This window comes from Coregonus clupeaformis, chromosome 27 (genome assembly GCF_020615455.1).
Source record: "Coregonus clupeaformis isolate EN_2021a chromosome 27, ASM2061545v1, whole genome shotgun sequence".
NCBI classification, from domain to species: Eukaryota; Metazoa; Chordata; class Actinopteri; order Salmoniformes; family Salmonidae; genus Coregonus; species Coregonus clupeaformis.
This window is the reverse complement of record NC_059218.1, coordinates 42,859,481-42,880,737: the sequence shown is the minus strand read 5'-3', so window position 1 is coordinate 42,880,737 and position 21,257 is coordinate 42,859,481. Positions and strand designations below refer to the sequence as shown.

General features: G+C 44.4%; 1 protein-coding gene across 2 annotated transcripts; it reads right to left on the bottom strand.

Annotated features, from left to right (window-relative positions):
• Positions 1-353: 353 nt before the first annotated feature.
• On the bottom strand, positions 354-19,124 carry cct8 (chaperonin containing TCP1, subunit 8 (theta)). Of its 2 annotated transcripts, XM_041851462.1 has the most exons (15): positions 18,971-19,124; positions 16,294-16,384; positions 15,147-15,226; positions 14,522-14,671; positions 13,430-13,610; positions 8,975-9,036; positions 8,219-8,356; positions 7,842-8,020; positions 7,473-7,539; positions 5,879-5,966; positions 5,542-5,729; positions 5,259-5,423; positions 4,670-4,789; positions 2,605-2,752; positions 584-669 (listed from the first exon to the last, which is right to left on the bottom strand). In XM_041851462.1, the coding sequence occupies exons 1-14, from the start codon at positions 19,028-19,030 to the stop codon at positions 2,648-2,650; spliced, it is 1,674 nt and encodes a 557-aa protein (XP_041707396.1). In that variant the 5' UTR covers positions 19,031-19,124; the 3' UTR covers positions 584-669; positions 2,605-2,647. The 2 variants fall into 2 exon arrangements, with proteins under 2 accessions (XP_041707397.1, XP_041707396.1); XM_041851463.2 differs by lacking the exon at positions 2,605-2,752 and having other exon boundaries at positions 354-669.
• Positions 19,125-21,257: the final 2,133 nt, after the last annotated feature.

Sequence of the window (21,257 nt, the reverse complement as noted above, 5' to 3'; positions counted from 1 at the left end):
TCTAAGAGCTGTTTGAAAAGATGGCCTGAAATTCCAGCCTGTTTTGGTGGGATGGCGTTTTGGCCTGCCTGGTGATCTCATTGGTCTATTAACTAAATGAGTTAATGAACCAATAAAGAACATTCCAAACCTCTGCCAATAAGAGCTCGTTTTCCATTTCCCCCCCGCCCACTCAGACCACTGACAGTCCTAGCAAAAAACATTATTGCTTGAGAAATTACAGCAGGTGTTTCCCCCCCACACACAGTAAAGTACTTAGTTGTTACCCAGAAAATATTTGTTAGAAAATATTTGATATTAGGATAACAGCTGCTTTGGAACTATAAATGATTATAAATAAATAATACAATAAATCAGGAAATGAAGTGCCTTTTATTCGGGACGAGAACACAAAAAGCAATACAGTGCCATCATCAATCCATCCACGGTACAGCAACATTGCAGGATGGTGGCACCTACACAATACCAATACTCCAACGTTTTGGGCTTTAAATAAACAGAAAAAAAAACCAGGGTGGAGGGGGTGGGGGGGGTCATAGGGGTGATGGGGGGGGGGGGGTTATGTGGTCAAAAGGTCAAGGGTTATAGAGGTCATGTTCAGTCCTCTTCGTCCCAGTCCTTCTTGCCTGTTGGGGCTTTGGGTCCCCCTGCCGGTTTGGCCATGATGATCTGAGGAACACACAGTCAGTCAGTCACTCCACTAGCAACCATTCTGAACATTGTTGTTGACCTGGCTTCCTGTGAGCAAGCAGCATGCATCCACACACTGTGCCAGCACACACACACACACACACACACACCTATTATTACAGTTAAATCTGGATGTTTCACCCCCGGGATCCCAGTGGTTAGCTTCAGTCAAAAACACGAGGAGTAAAAACAACCACATCCATACCACTGTTCTAAAACACACAACTACATCCATAGCATGTCAAAAAACGCAGGCAGTGAATCCAGCGGGGACTGTGAAGACACACCGGTACACACACAAGCAAGCACACCCACTCTACATTACAATATTGTTGTATGGTGGTATTTTATACATTTTGTATTGTAAATATGTGGTGTAATAATGTTATGATGTACTGTTTTATATGTAATGTAAGTGCTATGGGGATCCATAATAAACCCCAGGAAGAGTAGCTGCTGCCTTGGCAGGAACTAATGGGGATCCATAATAAACCCCAGGAAGAGTAGCTGCTGCCTTGGCAGGAACTAATGGGGATCCATAATAAACCCCAGGAAGAGTAGCTGCTGCCTTGGCAGGAACTAATGGGGATCCATAATAAACCCCAGGAAGAGTAGCTGCTGCCTTGGCAGGAACTAATGGGGATCCATAATAAACTCCAGGAAGAGTAGCCGCTGCCTTGGCAGGAACTAATTAGGATCCCTAATAAACCCCAGGAAGAGTAGCTGCTGCCTTGGCAGGAACTAATGGGGATCCATAATAAACTCCAGGAAGCGTAGCCGCTGCCTTGGCAGGAACTAATTAGGATCCCTAATAAACCCCAGGAAGAGTAGCTGCTGCCTTGGCAGGAACTAATTAGGATCCCTAATAAACCCCAGGAAGAGTAGCTGCTGCCTTGGCAGGAACTAATGGGGATCCATAATAAACCCCAGGAAGAGTAGCCGCTGCCTTGGCAGGAACTAATGGGGATCCATAATAAACTCCAGGAAGAGTAGCCGCTGCCTTGGCAGGAACTAATTAGGATCCCTAATAAACCCCAGGAAGAGTAGCCGCTGCCTTGGCAGGAACTAATGGGGATCCATAATAAACCCCAGGAAGAGTAGCTGCTGCCTTGGCAGGAACTAATGGGGATCCATAATAAACTCCAGGAAGAGTAGCTGCTGCCTTGGCAGGAACTAATGGGGATCCATAATAAACCCCAGGAAGAGTAGCTGCTGCCTTGGCAGGAACTAATTAGGATCCCTAATAAACCCCAGGAGTAGGGCGCGAACAAAAGTTCACACACCCAGCTGCTCTCCTGGAGGTATTATGTTTATTAGAACATGTGGTCGGACGGCTCTCCAACATGTGGTCGGATGGATCCCCATGTGGTCGGACGGCTCTCCAACATGTGGTCGGATGGATCCCCATGTGGTCGGACGGCTCTCCAACATGTGGTCGGACGGCTCTCCAACATGTGGTCGGACGGCTCTCCAACATGTGGTCGGACGGCTCTCCAACATGTGGTCGGACGGCTCTCCAACATGTGGTCGGACGGCTCTCCAACATGTATGTGGTCGGACGGCTCTCCAACATGTGGTCGGACGGCTCTCCAACATCTTGAAAGTGGCCTCCAGTATTATTTGATGTGACATTGTTTTGCTGCGTGGCAACAGTTAACCAGCGACTCAATACACAGGAAACACTGTAGTCATCTCCGTCACCTCCGACCTTTAAAAACCGAACTTCAGACATTAAGACGTGACCTTTAAAATCAGATAAATGTCTTTAAGACTAAGGAACCGCAGACACCCTGTGAGTGAGTGAGTGTTTCCTTGCCATTTTCCCATCACACACACACAGTGAGTGTTTGCGTGCCGTGCAGTTTCCCCCCCCCATCACACACAGACGGGTCCGTTGCCCAGCTCCAGCAGCACCTGTCAGTGTAGTGTGTATTCTGTCCTGTCCAGGAAGGACAGGTTAGTGGTGTGTATCAAAGTGTTCAGGCTCTTCTCCCTCATCCTTGTCCCAGTGGCCTTGCTGTTTAGGAGCCCGGGGCCCCCCCGCTGGCTTTGCCATGATAATCTACCCACACACACAGACCCCCCCAAAACGCACAAACAAATGATGAACAAACATTTTAGCATCCATCTTTGCTGATGAGAATTAAGTGAATATAGCAATTCAAAAATAGAAAATAAAATAAAAAATGGTTTACTCCGGCTGACCTGCAACGAGAGGATTATTGCGTGTGTACCTGGTCCACTCGGAGCACGGTGATAGCAGTAGGGACGTGCACGTTTCCCTTTCAAGAGACACTTGAAAACCCCACCTCTTTAAAGGAATACCTGGGATAGGATAAAGTAATCCTTCTACCCCCCCCCCTTACCCCACCCCCAAAAAAAATAATATAAAAAAATATATATATATTGTAAAGTGGTTGTCCCACTGGCTATAAGGTGAATGCACCAATTTGTAAGTCGCTCTGGATAAGAGCGTCTGCTAAATGAGGAAAATGTAAAACGTAAAGAAATGTTGATTACGTATCTAGATACGATACCGGAACTACACGTTTAGTTTGAAAAGACAGTTTGGTTAGAGGAACGAGTCGATGGGATTCGGTTCAATGTGATCCGATGCACTAACATTTGTCGCATTAACACATTCATTTTCCATTCTAAATGTTTTTTTTTTATGTCCTGCTGGTGGAGCCCATAAACCGACACGTGTAAATGATGTCTATGGCGTAAGTAGACACCAGAGCTACATCATGCAAGGGAGAATCAACCACCTCACTACCAGACTGTATTTATGTATACTTTGATCCCCCCCCCAATCTGAAATTACCCACTCAATTTGGCAGATTAAACACGTTTGAGCAAGTAATGTATCAATATTTTAATTTTTAAATATTTGCTATGACATAGCCAATGAATATAGCGCAACTTTGGATTGCTGGTACCGAGTCAATGTGGGGGGGGGGTACAGGTTAGTCCAGGTAATAACTAGGCTATCTACAGGGGGTACTGGTACCGAGTCAATGTGGGGGGGGGGTACAGGTTAGTCCAGGTAATAACGAGGCTATATACAGGGGATACTGGTACCGAGTCAATGTGGGGGGGGTACAGGTTAGTCCAGGTAATAACGAGGCTATATACAGGGGGTACTGGTACCGAGTCAATGTGTGCGGGGTACAGGTTGGTCGAGGTAATTTGTACATGTAGGTAGGGGTAAAGTGACTATACATAGATAATAAACAGGGGGGGTCAATGCTAATAATCCAGGTGGCCATTTGATTAATTGTTCAGCAGTCTTATGGCTTGGGGGTAGAAGCTGTTAAGAAGCCTTTTGGACCTAGACTTGGTGCTCCGGTACCGCTTGCCATGCGGTAGCAGAGAGAACATTCTATGACTAGGGTGGCTGGAGTCTGACCATTTTTTGGGGCCTTCCTCTGACACCGCCTGGTATAGAGGTCCTGGATGGCAAAACTATTGCCGATGGTGAACCTGAACAATCAAAATAACATTATTATAAGCCCCGATCACCAGGTAAGGCTACAGCCAGGTGAGTCGTCTCCGTTGGCGTACTTTTATCCCAGTGAAAACACTTTCAACAGCGCAATAGATAACAATAACCTAGCAAATTACATTGGGTTGTCACTTAACTAATAAAGCCGAATATTGCACAAGCCATTTTACTAATTTGACTACGCCGATATTTCGAGGTTGTTCTGCAGGCAAAGAAAAAAAACAGGACGCGTCAGTATTTTGAAAGCTACAAAGTAATATGCAAAAAAAAAAACGGCGATTCGTAGCTTTTGAAATCTATTTTTCCTACCGATGCATGCTATATTTGGGTCGTTGTGAGTCCCGCGGACCGACACACCCAATTAAAGTATCTGAAACATTTGAACCGGCGACCGACGTGCATCGGTGAATCGTTACATCCCTAGATAGCAGCGTTGGTAGCTAGTTTGATGCCCCAATGTGTGTGTGTGTGTACCTGGTCCACTCGGAGCACGGTGATAGCAGCGTTGGTGGCTAGTTTGATGCCCCAGTGTTTGACCAGGAAAGGCTCCAGGATCCCAGCCTCAAGCATGTCCTTCAGAGCAGCACCCTCTCCCTGTGAACACACACACATTACCCACAACCCTTCAGCTTTGTACGTTGAAATCAACAGAAAGTCATTGTGTTCAGGTGCACTGGGTTTAAAATTTGCCCGCGTTGCCGGTAGAGCTTCTTTGGAAAAACCTCTGCCAACCTGGCCCACTGGGCAAACTAAACCAAGCGCACCTTCGTGTAAAAAGGAAGACAACATTGAAATCCAATAGGATCACTCTCCCTCTCACTCACTCACTCTCACTCCCTCACTCTCCCTCACTCTCCCTCTCACTCACTCTCCCTCTCACTCACTCTCCCTCTCACTCACTCTCCCCCCTCCCTCACTCTCCCCCCCTCCCTCCCTCTCCCTCCCTCCCTCACTCTCCCCCTCCCTCCCTCTCCCCCCTCCCTCCCTCCTCCCTCCTCCCTCCTCCCTCCCTCCCTCCCTCCCTCCCTCCCTCCCTCTCCCTCTCCCTCTCTCTCCCCCTCACCTCGATGTCGAAGCCCATGTTCTTGTTGCCCTCATGGTGTACGGCGTACAGTTTGGAGATGAGCTCGTTTCCCTTGATGCCAGAGTTCTCTGCCAACGCTCTGGGCACCGCCTCGAACGCCTCCGCAAACTTCTTAATGGCGTACTGCTCCAGACCCGGACATGTCTAAGGGGGGGGCAGGCGAACTTGTTATTGCCGTCCTGCTCCAGAACTGGACACAGTCGTACTAGGTAGTGTGTTTTTTTAAAAAAAACGACTAAATGTGCACATTAGTTTTACGTACCTCTCCGTATGAAGTGATCTGTCTAGCCAATTCTATTTCTGTAGCGCCGGCCCCTGGCACCAGTCTCTTGTCTCTGACCAGAACCTTGAAGGTGTTGACCCCGTCGTCGATGGCCCTCTCTATGTCATCCATCCGGTTGTCGGTGGATCCTCTGATCACCAGGGTGGAGATGGCACCGTCTTCTTTCTCTGGGACGACGAGGAGAGAATGGAAAGAGAATGATTATGGAGATGGCGCCATTTGCAGACCGTGTGTCCATGGTTCCCGAATCTCACAGAAAATAAAAGCTTTTTAAAAAAAATGAGAGTGTTTAGTTGGGAATGTTTAGTGTTCTCACCGTGTTTGAAGACCACCACCTGAGTGTCTCCCACCTCGTCCAGGTAGACACTGTCACAATGGCCCATCTCCTCTGGAGTGGGAGGGGTCTGGGGAAGGAGGAAAAGGAAAAGGTCCGTTTCAGTTTGACTTGAAGAAGCACAACTTACATTAATTTATTTTTACACGTACAGGGTTTACTGAAACTCAGATGGATCGTCTGTGGCCAAGTTAACCTCCGCTTTCATGTAAGAAAGTCATGACCGTCGTGCTTTTAGGGAAAGAGGATCATTTGGTACATGTATTAAACTGCGTTTGACCAAATCCAGTCCCCTGCTTACGGGGTCCAGGGTCCTCCCCAGGATTTAAAAAATAAATAAAAGTAAACTGAAGTGGCGCAGTGGTCTAAGGCTCTGCATCGCAGTGCTAGCTGTGCCACTAGAGATCCTGGTTTGAATCGAGGCTCTGTCGTAGCCGGCCGCGACCGGGAGACCCATGGGGCGGCGCACAATTGGCCCAGCGTCGTCCAGGGTAGGGGAGGGAATGGCCAGCAGGGATGTAGCTCAGTTGGTAGAGCATGGCGTTTGCAACACCAGGGTTGTGGGTTCGATTTCCACGGGGGGCCAGTATGAAAAAATAAAAATAATAATGTATGCACTCACTAACTGTAAGTCGCTCTGGATAAGAGCATTGCTAAATGACTAAAATGTAAAAGCTCAGTTCTGGTGATTATTATTTTTTTTTTTTACACACTGCTGCTACTCGCTGTTCATTATCTATGCATAGTCACTTTACTCCTACCTACATGTCCATATTATCATAACCTAATTAACTCTGTGTGAAGGAGCTATGTCACGCTGCATAAATACAGATGCATATTTGTATTCCCAGTCACGTGAAATCCATAGAGTCGGGCCTCGTGAATATATTTCAATTGACTGATTTCCTTATATGAACTTTAACTCAGTAAAATCTTTTTGAAATTGTTGCACGTTTATATATTTTTGTTCAGTGTAGTTTCTGGCTGCACCTCACAAAAAATGATTGTTTAAAAATGTGGCAGTTAAATAAAAAATGTTGCCAGTTAAGTTTAAAAATGTGCCAGTTAAGTTTAAAAATGTGCCAGTTAAGTTTAAAAATGTGCCAGTTAAGTTTAAAAATGTGCCAGTTAAGTTTAAAAATGTGCCAGTTAAGTTTAAAAATGTGCCAGTTAAGTTTAAAAATGTGCCAGTTAAGTTTAAAAATGTGCCAGTTAAGTTTAAAAATGTGCCAGTTAAGTTTAAAAATGTGCCAGTTAAGTTTAAAAATGTGCCAGTTAAGTTTAAAAATGTGCCAGTTAAGATTAGAATTTTGATTACAACGGGCTCTAGTTGTTTTAACAGTATAGCCCAAAATGATGGTTTTTTTTTAGGTGAGATTTACTCAGGAAGCAATGCGTTAATGCAGCACATGCATAACCTATAGACAATGGTTTTAGTTTGTAAAAATGTTTTAATATTGATGTACTCATTCAGGTTCACAGTGAGGACCGAACCGAGGTCCCCATACCAAACGCGATTGGGTACGAGAATACCGGTACACCCGTACCGCCACCCTGTCCGTCAGGGGGAACTCACCAGTCTAGGCAGGGCCACAGCTCCCACAGTCTTACACAGCCTCCTCAGGTCCCATTTAGAGTTCAGCCTGCGGGAGACAGCGTTAGTAACAACACAGAGACTGGGTTCTAAAAAAGGACCAACAGCTTCTGCTTTCAGTATATTTAGATCAGTGGTTCCCGAACACCCCCCGATAAGACCTACCAGCTACTCATGCAACCGCTCGTCTAAAATCCTCACGATCGAGTTAATCTCAACTGACAAAGGAACTATAGCAGATGGTCTTGGAATGGTTTTTTTTAGGAATTAAGTGGTCTGAAATTTTTGAAAAACGGGTACGAGTGAGTAAGTGCATGCGTGTCCGTTGGTCTGTGTCCATCGCTCCCCTACCTGACGACCATGAGCTGGTACTTGTTGGCGTAGTGCAGTGCCATGTCTGCCACTTTGCCACCGGTCACCACCACGTTGGCGCCAGCCTCAGCGATGGCTTTCACCTGCGCTTCCATCATATCCTCCTCCCCCTTACTGAAGTTAAGGAGCTCCTCCGCATTATTTATCAACACTGTACCCTACGGAGGAGGGAGGGGAGAGCAGGTCAACATCATATCCTCCTCTCCGTTACTGAAGTTAAGGAGCTCCTCCGCATTATTTATCAACAATGTACCCTACGGAGGGAGAGCGCACGCTCGAAGGGGAGGGAGAGCGATCGCTCGAGGGGGAGGGAGAGCGAGCGCTAGAGAGAGAGGTAACATTTATTTCCGTCCCACCTTGGTTTCTGTGACCATGCAGTCGAAGGGGCAGGAGAAGACTGCGATCTTGGCGTCTTTGATTGACGTGACATCTCCCTCAGTCTCCTTCTTGAACACCATCCCATGGAGCACTGAGGACGAAGTCAGCCCACAGCCCTGCACACACACACACACACACACACACACACACATCAGAGAGCAGATTAACACACCAGTGGTCGCATTAACGCAGATAAAACGCATAAAGAAATATCTTGCTGTGTTTTGTAAACGCACATCTAAAAATGCCATTGTAATTTCCGCTCAGCATCAGACTAAATGGTGTGCTTCAGTTGCACTTCTAAACTCCAATGAGAATTCACCAACGCTCATTCTGTCAGCAGACAGCTCTCCGACTGACGTCTAGCTACTTTTCTCAGTGTGGCCTACTTTTCTCCGGTAAAATGCGCGATTAACTTCAAGCAAAACACGATGGCCATTCATCTTTTTCGCAAAAAACAAAACAAAAACATTTACTTGTGGCTGCTAGCCAAATGTTCTGCTGAATGTGTTGCACTAATGTATTTTCTAAAGAAAAGAAAAAAACTAGTGGCACGTCCCTGATCATTCTACCGAAGCAAAAAGAAAAGGTTTGCTTTTCAAAATAAAACACTGCTGATGTGATATACACACAGATTGACAAAAGCAACACACGGGCAGACACGTTTGGCTAGCAGACACGTTTGGCTAGCAGCCTACGTAGAGAAGAGTGCTGCAGCAGTAGAGGACACTCACCAGGATCTTGCAGACTCTGACGTTGTCCACACTGAAGTTACCAGACTCTGGGAAGATGGAGACTAGAACAACACATCACCATTACAAATCAATTACCTTAAAATGATAAAAATCATCATCAATATATTTATTTGATACATTGGTTTGTGCTTAGAAACGTTAATAGCCATCAAAATCCTTGTTGTTGTTTTCTTAATTCCTATCAAAGCCAAAATTGCAGTGACGGAAACATGATAAATGTGGGTAAAGGTAAAACCTGTGCCTGATATTCGCACCTCTACAAACACACGTCCACGGCAAGTCAAATTCAAGGACTTAACTACTTTTTCAAGCACTAATATTTACTTTCAAGGACCATACATTTGTAATAGTTCAGATTATGCAATTGTTTCTAGTCGCCACCAGATGGCAGTATATCGCCACAACCTCATGAAGAATAATACGTTATTTTTTATCACTACCTTACAAGTTCTACTCAATAATACGTGTTTCAATACGTGTACTGATTATGTAGTAATTTTTTATTTTTTTTAGTCGTTTAGCAGACGCTCTTATCCAGAGCGACTTACAGGAGCAATTAGGGTTAAGTGCCTTGCTTAAGGGCACGTCGACAGATTTTTCACCTAGTTGGCTCGGGGATTAGAACCAACGACATTTCGGTTACTGGCACAACGCTCTTACCCACTAAGCTACCTGCCGCCCCAGTAGTGATGAGCAGAGTTTTGGGACACGCCTACTGGTGAACACACATTTCCTATTCACGTTACTAGTTTTTTGGCCATTTGGGAATCTACTTAATAGCTACGAAAAAGCCTCTTGTTTTCCAACTGTCAGCTTTAGTGTCGCCGGTCGGGAGAAGGGCTGTGTGAGGAAAACGGCACGTGAACGGCAGGAGCACGGCTGCCCGCTTGATAAAGCAGAATATCGCGGGCGCCCCGTGAATGAGGCGATTGGCAAAACATCTCTGGAGGTAGTTAAGAGAAAAAGAGTCAAATGTAGAACTGGCGTCAGCGCAGGGATGCAGCATTGCCTTTCCCCCCCTTCATGTGGCTCTTCGGGACAGATTCCCCCCCCATGCTCACAATGTCAGTTGGACACATTTTTTTGCACCTTACATGGTGTGTTGGTTCGGTCCAGTGACGCAGTGGTAAAAAAAAAAGAGAAGAAGGTTAAACTACACTGAACAAAACTATAGCGTTGGTCCCATGTTTCATGAGCTGAAATAAAAAGATGCCAGAAATTATCCATACGCACAAAAGACAGGATTTAATCTACATTTGTCCGACATTTTAGCCATCGATGTGACGTTTAGCCTAATCAGTTGCCTGGCAACCACAGAGCGACACACGTGAAAAAATGCAGTTTATCGTATTTATCAAAAACGTTTATCATATTATATCATTTTCTGTCCTCTCATTTTAATTCAAGTACTTTTCAAGTACCAACTTGAAAAACATTTCTGATTTTCAAAAGTATTACAGTCCTTGAATTTCAGAGTGCCAAATTCAAGTACTTTAAGTACCCAGTGAATCATGAACACACTGAATTTAACTTGACACGTTTCACTGTATAATAAGGAAAGGGCAGGATGACTGCAATAAGGAATATAAACATAATGATCTGTATTGTCACTGTGGCAGTAAGGAGAAACACACTAGATCTATAACATCACAGATTGTGGTCACATACACATATTTAGCAGAGGTTATTGTGAGTGTAGCGAAATGCTTGTGTTCCTAGCTCCAAACAGCGCAGTAGTATCTAACAATTCACACAAATCTAAAAGTAAAAGAATGGAATTAAGAAATATATAAATATTAGGATGAGCAATGTCGGGAGGCCACGCTGGTGGGAATTTAAGATCCCATCTCCTTGGAAACGCAGAACACCGATCGAGGAAGCCTTATACAACTCAGAAGAATCACCTGAGAGGAACTTAGTCATGCGTGCATACAATTTTGTGTGTATGGGTGGTCCCGGGGATCGAACCCACTACCCTTGGCGTTACAAGCGCCGTGCTCTACCAGCGGAGCTAAAGAGCTATAAAATCCAGCACACCGCCGTGCAATCTCCACAGACAAACATTGGCAGTAGAACGGCTCGTACTGACTAGCAACGTGGCACAGTCATAGGATGCCATCTTTCCAACAAGTCAGTTCGTCACATTTCTGCCCTGCTAGAGCTGCCCCCGGTCAACTGTAAGTGCTGTTATTGTGAAGTGGAAAAGTCTAGGAGCAACAACCACTCCGCCAGCAAAACAAGCTCACAGAACTGGACCGCCAAGTGCTGAAGCGTGTAAAAATGGTCTGTCCTCGGTTGCAACATTCACTACCGAGTTCCAAACTGCCTCTGGAAGCAACGTCAGCACAATAAATGTTTGTAGGGAGCTTCATGAAATGGGTTTCCAAGGCCGAGCAGCCGCATACAAGCCTAACATTACCATGCACAATGACAAGCGTTGACTGGAGTGGTGTAAAGCTCTCTGCCATTCGACTCTGGAGCAGTGGAAACACGTTCTCTGGAGTGATGAATCACACTTCACCATCTGGCAGTCCAACGGACGAATCTGGGTTTGGCGGATGCCAGGAGAACGCTACCTGCTTGAATGCATTGTGCCAACTGTAAAGTTTGGTGGAGGAGGAATAATGGTCTGGGGCTGTTTTTCATGGTTTGGGCTAGGCCCCTTAGTTCCAGTGAAGGGAAATCTTAATGCTACAGCATACAATGACATTCTAGATGATTCTGTGCTTCTAACTTTGTGGCAACAGTTTAGGGAAGGCCCTTTCCTGTTTCAGCATGACAATGCCCCTGTGCACAAAGCGAGGTCTATACAGAAACGATTTATCGAGATCGGTGTGGAAGAACTTGACTGGCCTGCACAGAGCCCTGACCTCAACCCCATCGAACACCTTTGGGATGAATTGGAACTGCGACCGCGAGCCAGACTTAAAACGCCCAACATCCGTGCCCGACCTCACTAATGTTCGTGGCTGAATGGAAGCAAGTCCCCGCAGCAATGTTCGAACATCTAGTGGAAAGCCTTCCCAGAAGAGCGGAGGCCCATGATTTTGGAATGAGATGTTCGGCGAACAGGTGTCCACATACTTATCTTTGGCTACAGCAAAGAAAGTGGATAAATGAAGATGTTCACTGAAGCCCTTTATCTACTTCCCCCAGAGTCCGATGGATTGTTATTCATTTCATTTTTTCCTCCCCAATTTTCGTGATATCCAATTGTCTCATTGCTGCAACTCCCTAACGAACCCGGGAGAGGCGAGAAACGCGTCCCTTTAACGGGGTGCTGGGTCTGGTCTACTAAGTTTATTAACTTCAATTGAACCCCAAAAAATAAACAGCGAGTGGCTCACTTCCTCTTCAGTCTCTGACTGCAGCTTTTTGCCAGAGCCTTCACCTGGCGGACTGAGCCATGAAGCACATTAAAATAACAAACTAATGTTTTAGCACCTCCCCCCCCTTTTTTTTTAACCAGCAAATTATCACCATAATCCACTGGAAAATGTGTTGAATGTCACCCTTTTAAGCGAGTGTAAAAAAATATATGACTATAATATAAATAAAAGTGATATGGATTGCATTATAGAACACCCGCTCCCCAAAGATGAATGGTTTTGACCACTGGAATTATCAAAACGGCAAGAGTCAGACAAACGTCAACATGTCGTATAGGGACAGTTTAGCTGAGACTCATCTCTCGACAGGTAGTCTTTCTGAAATAATTACAGTATGCCTGCTTGACTCTTGAGTGGCGCAGTGGTCTAAGGCACTGCATCGCAGTGCTAGCTGTGCCACTAGAGATCCTGGTTCGAATCCAGGCTCTGTCGTAGCCGGCCGCGACCGGGAGACCCATGGGGCGGCGCACAATTGGCCCAGCGTCGTCCAGGGTAGGGGAGGGAATGGCCGGCAGGGATGTAGCTCAGTTGGTAGAGCATGGCGTTTGCAACGCCAGGGTTGTGGGTTCGATTCCCACGGTGGGCCAGTATGAAAAATAAAAAGATAATGTAAGTCGCTCTGGATAAGAGCGTCTGCTAAATGACTAAAAAAATTAACTGAAATGGTGCTCACACAACTTTCATTAGCTAGCTAAGGTTAGCACGCTAGCTAGCGACACTGACGGCTGTAGTTCAATCCCGGTTCTGGAGGGCAGAAACACTTCTGGGTTTTGTTTACATTTACATTTTAGTCATTTAGCAGACGCACTTATCCAGAGCGACTTACAGGAGCAATTAGGGTTAAGTGCCTTGCTCAAGGGCACATCGACAGTTAACGACACTGACCTGGTATCCCAGGTCTGAATTATAAAGAGGACGAAGAAACCCCAGAAGTGTTTGGGCCTAACATTGAACACCTCTGCTCTAGATTTTTGTTTATTTATTCATAAATAAAAATCGTCATCAATAAATGAATTCGCTCTTAAAATCTGTCCACGTCTCTTACCGCAGGCCTGGGCGATGAGGTTGGAGAGGAAGTCTTCGTTGCCGTACTGTTTGGACATGACGGCCGGGCGGATCATAGCAGCGGCCTCCTCTACATCGTGAAGGTTCTTGGCTGACGCGCACACGCACTCCGGGAGGATCTCCAGAGCCTTCTTCATCGCCAGCTCATAGCCCTCAATCACCTAGGAGAGACAGACACACGGGGTGTGTAAGAGATCTGCATTGCCACATACAGGACAGTGCGTGTTCCTACGGGTTCCAGGTTTATTTGACAAAAGGTAGCGAAAAAATTACAAATCATTGCGACATCTGTAATGGAAACGGCAGATAGGACATGTTCAAAAAGAGAACAATCCGGGGGTGGATTTTTCTTTTGTCGAGCATTCTTTATTTGCGACAAATGACGGAAACTGTTTTTTTTCCGGATAAACAATAATTGCCGAATACTTTTGAAGGTATGATGGGCACGTGATGTCAACGAGTAAACTATAAGCTCCACTCCACATTTAATTCTAAAAATGTCTACCGCTTGCTAAATCTATTTTTCCCCCCACAAAATGTTTCGTTGCAGGACAAGGATTGTCCTGACTTTGAAGAATGCCTGAATTGCTTCGCCTTGCCTTTCTGATTGGCTGGAAAGTTTGAACATCCAATTATCTCAGAGCTTCACCATGACATGGACTGTGGCGATACTTTGGCACATGAGAATTATTAGAATACGGCAAATATTACTAAATTACTGCATTCCATCCATGCTGGTTTCACAGGCTACCGGAGACATGAAACAGATAGTTGGGAGGGCATACAGGCTGTCGACAATGTATTAATGTGCAATTTGCCTAAATGGGTAATGGAAATACTTCAACCACTACATTTTTATTCGACACTGTAGGCTTTTACTAAAACATTTTATATTTTATTAGGTGTGACGTTATTACATCCAGCTGTTAAAAAATAAAAAATAAAATAAAAAGGCACAAGATGGTTAAATGGAGACGCAGGCAATCGTCGCATCTATTTTCGATGCTAACTTTCTAAAATGTCAACAACAAAATAACTTTACATGGTAATGAAACATAGCTAGTGTGGGTACCTCGGACACAGAAAGCCCCATGCGTAGAAGCTCCTCAGCCAGCTCCAGGAGAGCTCCAGCGAACACAAGAACAAAGTTGGTCCCATCCCCCACCTCCTGCTCCTGCATGTGGGACGCCATCACGATCATCTTGGCTGCCGGGTGCTGCACCTGGAGGAAGAACAACCACACACAGGGAATGGTTACATTATGAAGCCTTATGACGGGGCGGCAGGTAGCTTAGTGGTTAAGAGCGTTGTGCCAGTAACCGAAAGGTCGCTGGTTCTAATCCCGAGCCGACTAGGTGAAAAATCTGTCGATGTGCCCTTGAGCAAGGCACTTAACCCTAATTGCTCCTGTAAGTCGCTCTGGATAAGAGCGTCTGCTAAATGACTAAAATGTAAATGTAATTATGACCATTCCAGGGGTCTTCATCAAACTCCAGTCCATTAGAACTACTGGGTGAGCAGACTTGTCTGTTTCACCACCAGTTCTCAGGATGGTAGTGTGTGTGTGTGTGTTCTAGAATGTGTGTGTTCTGGTATATGTGGTGTGTGTGTGTGTTCTAGAATGTGTGGTGTTCGTTCTAGAATGTGTGTGTTCTAGAATGTGTGTGCTCTAGAATGTGTGTGCACGAGTGTCTCACCTCGAGCTCTCTGAGGATGGTAGCAGCATCGTTAGTCACAAACAGCTTCTCCAGGTGGTTGATCACCATCTTGTTCATGCCTGAAGAATAAAGAGACAAACAATCTCAGTTTGAGGACAACGTATACACTAACAGACAGAGTCAGACAGACAAAGAGAGAAGACAGACAGGTCATACATTGGGTCCTTACAAGGGCTCCTGAGTGGCGCAGTGGTCTAAGGCACTGCATCTTAGTGCTAGAGGCGTCACTACAGACCCTGGTTTGATCCCGGGCTGTATCACAACCAGCCGTGATCGGAAGTCCCATAGGGCGCCGCACAATTGGCCCAGCGTCGTCCGGGTGAGGGTTTGGCCAGGCCAGGCAGTCATTGCAAATAAGAATTTGTTCTTAACTGACTTGCCTAGTTAAATAAAGGTAATATAAAATAATGCACGTCCATGCGCGCATGTTGATTTTGTCCATCCACACCAGACACGATCAGGACAAGCAGGTTGAAATATCAAAACAAACTCTGAACCAGCTATATTAATTTGGGGTCGAAACACATGAAACATTCATGGCCATTTAGCTAGCGGTTGCTAGCTAATTCGTCCTGGGATATAATTAAACATTGGGTTTTTATTTTACCTAAAATGCACACCGCCCCCCCCTTTTTCTAACCCATTGAGTCACACAAAATCGTGTTTTCTCTACTCCGACAATTAATCCACAGATGAAAGGGGGGGAACCTAGTTAGTTTCTAGTAATCTCTCCTTCTTTGGACTCTATGGTGGTTGGCAACCAACTTTAAGGAGCATTACCACCACCTACTGGACAGTGGACCTCAGCTCATCTTTCAATCACCCACGTGGGTATATGCTCCTAAAAATCAATGAGGAGATGGGAGAGGCGGGACTTGCAGAGCGTCAAGCCTAAAAAATAGAACCAAGTTCTATTTTAACGCCTGGGCACGCAGACGATCGTTGACGGCCGAGAGCAGTTTGGATGAAATTATTGAATGACGTGTAAATGTATTTTGCGCACGCCACGTGAGCGCTGTGGTCAGCATGTTAGGCTGTGTGTGTGGTCTAACATAACAGAGAAAGACAGACTGACAGGCAATCAGGCAGAGACAGACACACAGGGAGAGAGACAGCCGAGTCTTACCGTTGGGTCCGTAGGCCGTGCGTGTAGTCTGGGCCAGTTCCTTACAGGCTTGAATGTTCCTGAACACTGCCTCTTCCAGACCAGAGTAGTGCTGTGGGATGACCAAGCAAAAACAAACAACGGTACAGTCAGCACTTTTTCTTTTTAATTACATTATTTCCCATGCCCAGTAAGAAAAAGTACGAAACATTTGTGCGCTCACTTCTGTAAGTGGTTCTAGATAACAGCATCTACTAAATGACACATGTAATGTAAAATGCCTATGCTTATGCCATGATACAAATAAAGGGTACAGAAAATAACATTTCCAATGCAAGGACAGTGAAATACTTGATTTGATTTTTAGAACAAACATTTGTACTAGTTGTGCATATTAGCTAACTATTTCCATTGAAGATTTAACTTCCTAATGGAACAATACCGGAGGCAAAAAAAACTGAATCTATGGATACATCTGAATTTAACATTGCTGATTAATGTTAGTTCATTATTGTATCCATATAAAACCGGTTGACGGATTAATGTGAGCGTGAGACCTGCGGCTCTTTGAGGCAACGCCTTATTACGCACTAATCGGACCAATGGCGAAGCTAATCTGTGATGCTAGCTGGTTTGCCAGAAGATACCGACCCTGCCCTTAAACTTGTTTACACTGAGCTGCACTGGGGTCTGAACGCAAATCATGGTTACATTAAGACACCGTGGAGGCTGCGCAAGATATGGATCAGAAAACCGTGGAGTAGAGAGCGCCATATTTATGATATGGCACTCTCTACTGGTGATTTAGAGAATTACAAACATTTGTATTCTTGCTGCTTCCAACTCTTCCTAGGTAAATAATACTGACTGGTGCTTTTAATAGCCACATATGCTTTTAAACAAGGATAATAACAATGGGTTATATTTTAGTATCACTAAAAAGGTCACGTGATTAACTGTTTGAACTCAACGCAGGGTTGCATATTATCGGTAACTTTCCCAAAATGTTCCTGAAATCCCAGGTTGGAAGTTTCCTGAAATCAGAAGGGAATAAGCAGAGAATCTGGGAATCATCCAACCAGGATTTCTGTAACACCTGGGAATTCTGGGAAAGTTGGTGGAATTTTGCAACCCTAAACTCAAGCTGCCCTGGAGTTCATATTTATTGGATTAGATGGAAGGTAGTGGGTTCGATCCCCGGGACCACCCATACACAAAAATTTATGCACGCATGACTGTAAGTCGCTTTGGATAAAAGCGTATTATTATTACTATTATTAAAACATAACTCATTGCTGGGATATGCCACTGTACTCCAAATTACGCCTTTATCCACACTGCTCCATCGAGAAGATTGAAATGCTGCATGTTTTCGTCCTCATGCTAACTAGCAGTAGACACGTTGAACAACAAAGGAATGAGCTGATTGGTTGACACTGCCATTCCAAAATGGCAGGGATGTAGCTCAGTTGGTAGAGCATGGTGTTTGCAACACCAGGGTTGTGGGTTCGTTTCCCACAGGGGGCCAGTATGAAAAAATCTAAAAAATAATGTATGCACTAACTGTAAGTCGCTCTGGATAAGAGCGTCTGCTAAATGACTAAAAATGTAAATGGTTGGCTATTGCTAGATAGCATGAGGATGAAAACGGCAGTTTTCACGGAAAACTAGCAGTATTTCAATTGTCGATGTACCAGTGTGGATAATGGTCAAATTTGGAGTACAGTTCCATTGGCGTCTTAACGTAACCATGATTGCGTTCTGAACCCAGTGCAGCTCAGTGTACGCCAGCGTAACTGTAGGGTCGGTATCTTCTGGCAACTAGCTGGCTAACTAGCTACTAATCAAATTCCTTAACGTTAGCAAGGTGGCTATTAATGTTAGCTGGCTGAGGATGCTAACCATCGAAGGGAGCAAGTCAATTGTAGCTAAACCACTCCCATTTCTACAACATATCTTAAAATCATATTTTAACCCTAACCCCACTGTTAACATTACGCCTAAACTTAAATTAAGAACAAAAAACTCATTTTAGTTTTCATGAATTTTTAGGATAGCCAATTTTGACTTTGTGGCGGTTGTAACTAACTAAGTGACAACCTCATCTTAGGTCACTACAGTAGCTAACACCTACGCAGTGACAAAAAAAAACCAATTGTAGCTATCTAATAGCTGCAGATAAAACGTCAACAGTATCCGGACTACTTTCTTTAAATGATTTTAGTGGTCATCTAAATATATCGACAAGACAGACGAGTATCTAGTTAGTTCATCTTTGTATGAATGAATGAATGATAGTCCGCATGGGATGCTAGTTGACTACCGTTAACTATGCTACCTAAAATCATTGCCGTTGACTAGCCAGTGAAGATGCTGAGGCTAGCTAGCACATCATAGCAACCAACCACATGTTGGCAATGCGTAAACACATTTTATCCCATCAACTACATACATAGAAAAATTAACTTTCCACGACATTTCAACTGAGACATTAAGCAACTTCCAAAGCGAGATGAAAAGTGCCTCGGTATCGAGGTTTGATGCAAAAGGCGGGGAGGAAAAAATATTTTGCGGCCTAGCGGCTTTCTAGAACTCTCCACATGACTTGACACAGTGCGTGACTGAGCTTCCCCAGCCCAGTCGCAGTACCACTCTTTGCTTTAGATTTTGGGTTTATTTTAACGTTTGTTGGTCTTACCTTTGCGCCATCCTTCAACATTTGGGCGAAGCCCGGTGCTTTCGGTACGTGCATAGCCATTTTTCTGTTGTTTAGCAGCCCCTGTATCCAAGAGAAGGTGGCGGCAGCGTGGGGTTCGGCAGTTGCACAAAGCCAGAAGAGAGAAAGGGAGGAGCTCTGTCAAAAAGGCGTCCACAACTACGGAGGGATGCAGAGGACATACATTACATTAGGCGTTTTCGAATAAAATAAAAAAAAGTGTCTGCTGTGAACTCAACATAGGTGGGGACACTGCTCTCTCTGACTGTCATTGTTAATACAGACGGTCCATACATGTTAACAACTATTGTTTTATGGACACAATCTGTAGTTTTCCAGTAAGCTAATTTCAAAAAAAAATCCAACTATGGATGGACGGATGAATGTACAAATGAATCAAAATCAGATCAAAGTGTATTGTTCGCATTCACAGTTTAGCAGATGTTATAGCGGGTGCAGCTAGCTAGCTCCTATCAAGTACACAAATTATTAATCAAGAAACGTCGGAACGAATGTAATTAACAACCAAAATAGCACTGTAAACAGTCATCCAAATGCAATCTATACATATGTACACCGGATGAATTTACATAAGATATACTAAGAATGGTATGTACAGCAATAGATATATTAGAGTGAGCTATGTCAAGAATCCAGTATATAAATACATATGTGGTGTGTGTAAACAGTGTAACTAAAATGCAGTAGTAGAAGTATTAGAATGAGCCCTCTCCTCTTCTATACTCCCAAGTCACTCAGCTCTGTCGTATCCTCACATGGTCTCTCCTATCATTGCTATGCGGATGACACAACTACTTTTCTCCTTCTCCCCTCTTCTGACACCCAGATGGTGACAAGAGTGTGCAAAGCTGTCATAATAATATAATATGCCATTTAGCAGACGCTTTTATCCAAAGCGGCTTACAGTCATGCTTGCATAAATTTTTTGTGTATGGGTGGTCCCGGGGATCGAACCCACTACCTTGGCGTTACAAGCGCCGTGCTCTACCAGCTGAGCTACAGAGGACCACATCAAGGCAAAGGGTGGCTATTTGAAGAATCTCAAATACATATAATATAATATGATTTGTTTAACAATTGTTTGGTTACTACATGATTCCATATGTGTTATTTCACAGTTTTGATGTCTTCACTATTATTCTACAATGTAGAAAATAGTAAAAAACAAAAACAAAAAAGTAGGTGTTCTAAAACCTTTGACCGGTAGTGTATTTATTTTCATAAGCGCAACGTGACTGCAAAGACAGGTTGGAATGTCTGACTGAAATATGTGAAATAAATCAACAAATTATTATTATTTTTCTAAATTAGTGGTGTTTGAATTTGTCTACCAGAGCCAAATAATTGAATGTTCATTTCTCTACTATAAGCCGCCTCCAACATCATTTTAGAGAATTTGAAAGTACGTCCAACCGGTCTCACTACCGCAGACCACGTGTAACCATGCCAGCCCAGGACCTCCACATCTGGCTTCTTCACCTGCGGGATCGTCTGTGGCCAGCCACCAGGACAACTGATGAAACTGTGGGTTTGCACAACGGAAACATTTCTGCACAAACTGTCAGAAAACATCTCAGTGGGTGCTCGTCTTCCTCACCAGGGTCTTGATCTGACTGCAGTTCAGCATCATAACTGAACACAAGGGGGCATTGTTTTCAAACTCAACTGATACTCTGTAATCCAAAGGTTAGCAATGCTAACAAGTACATGTAAATTCCCATAGAGAATGCCAACTAAATGCCAACGAGCGCATTGCGAACATTTTTATACACTCTCTGACCTAAACTATACAAGTATACAAGTAACAAAGAAATGCTACCCACATTTTGCTGCACGCACAAAACAAATATTAGCCAGCAAGGCTCTTGATCCAGGAGGGGATTCTCTGCTGTTACCAAGTGAATGCTTGATTTTGGAAGAAGCAAACCACTTAGCTAGAGGTGAAATGAAGAACACAATGCAGTGTTTCCCAACTCTAGTCCTCCAGTACCCCCAACAGTACACATTTTTATTGTAACCCTGGACAAGCACACCTGATTCAACTTGTCAACTAATCATCAAGCCCTTGATGAGTTGAATGAGGTGCGTTTTTCCAGGGCTACAGCGAAAATGTGTACAGTTGGGGGGTACTCGAGGATTTGGGAAACACTGACACAATGTTATTGATCTCATAACGTATTGCACAAGTTGACTGCAGGTATTTAGTTCAAAAGTAGCTACAAATATTCACATTTATAAAAAAAACTTG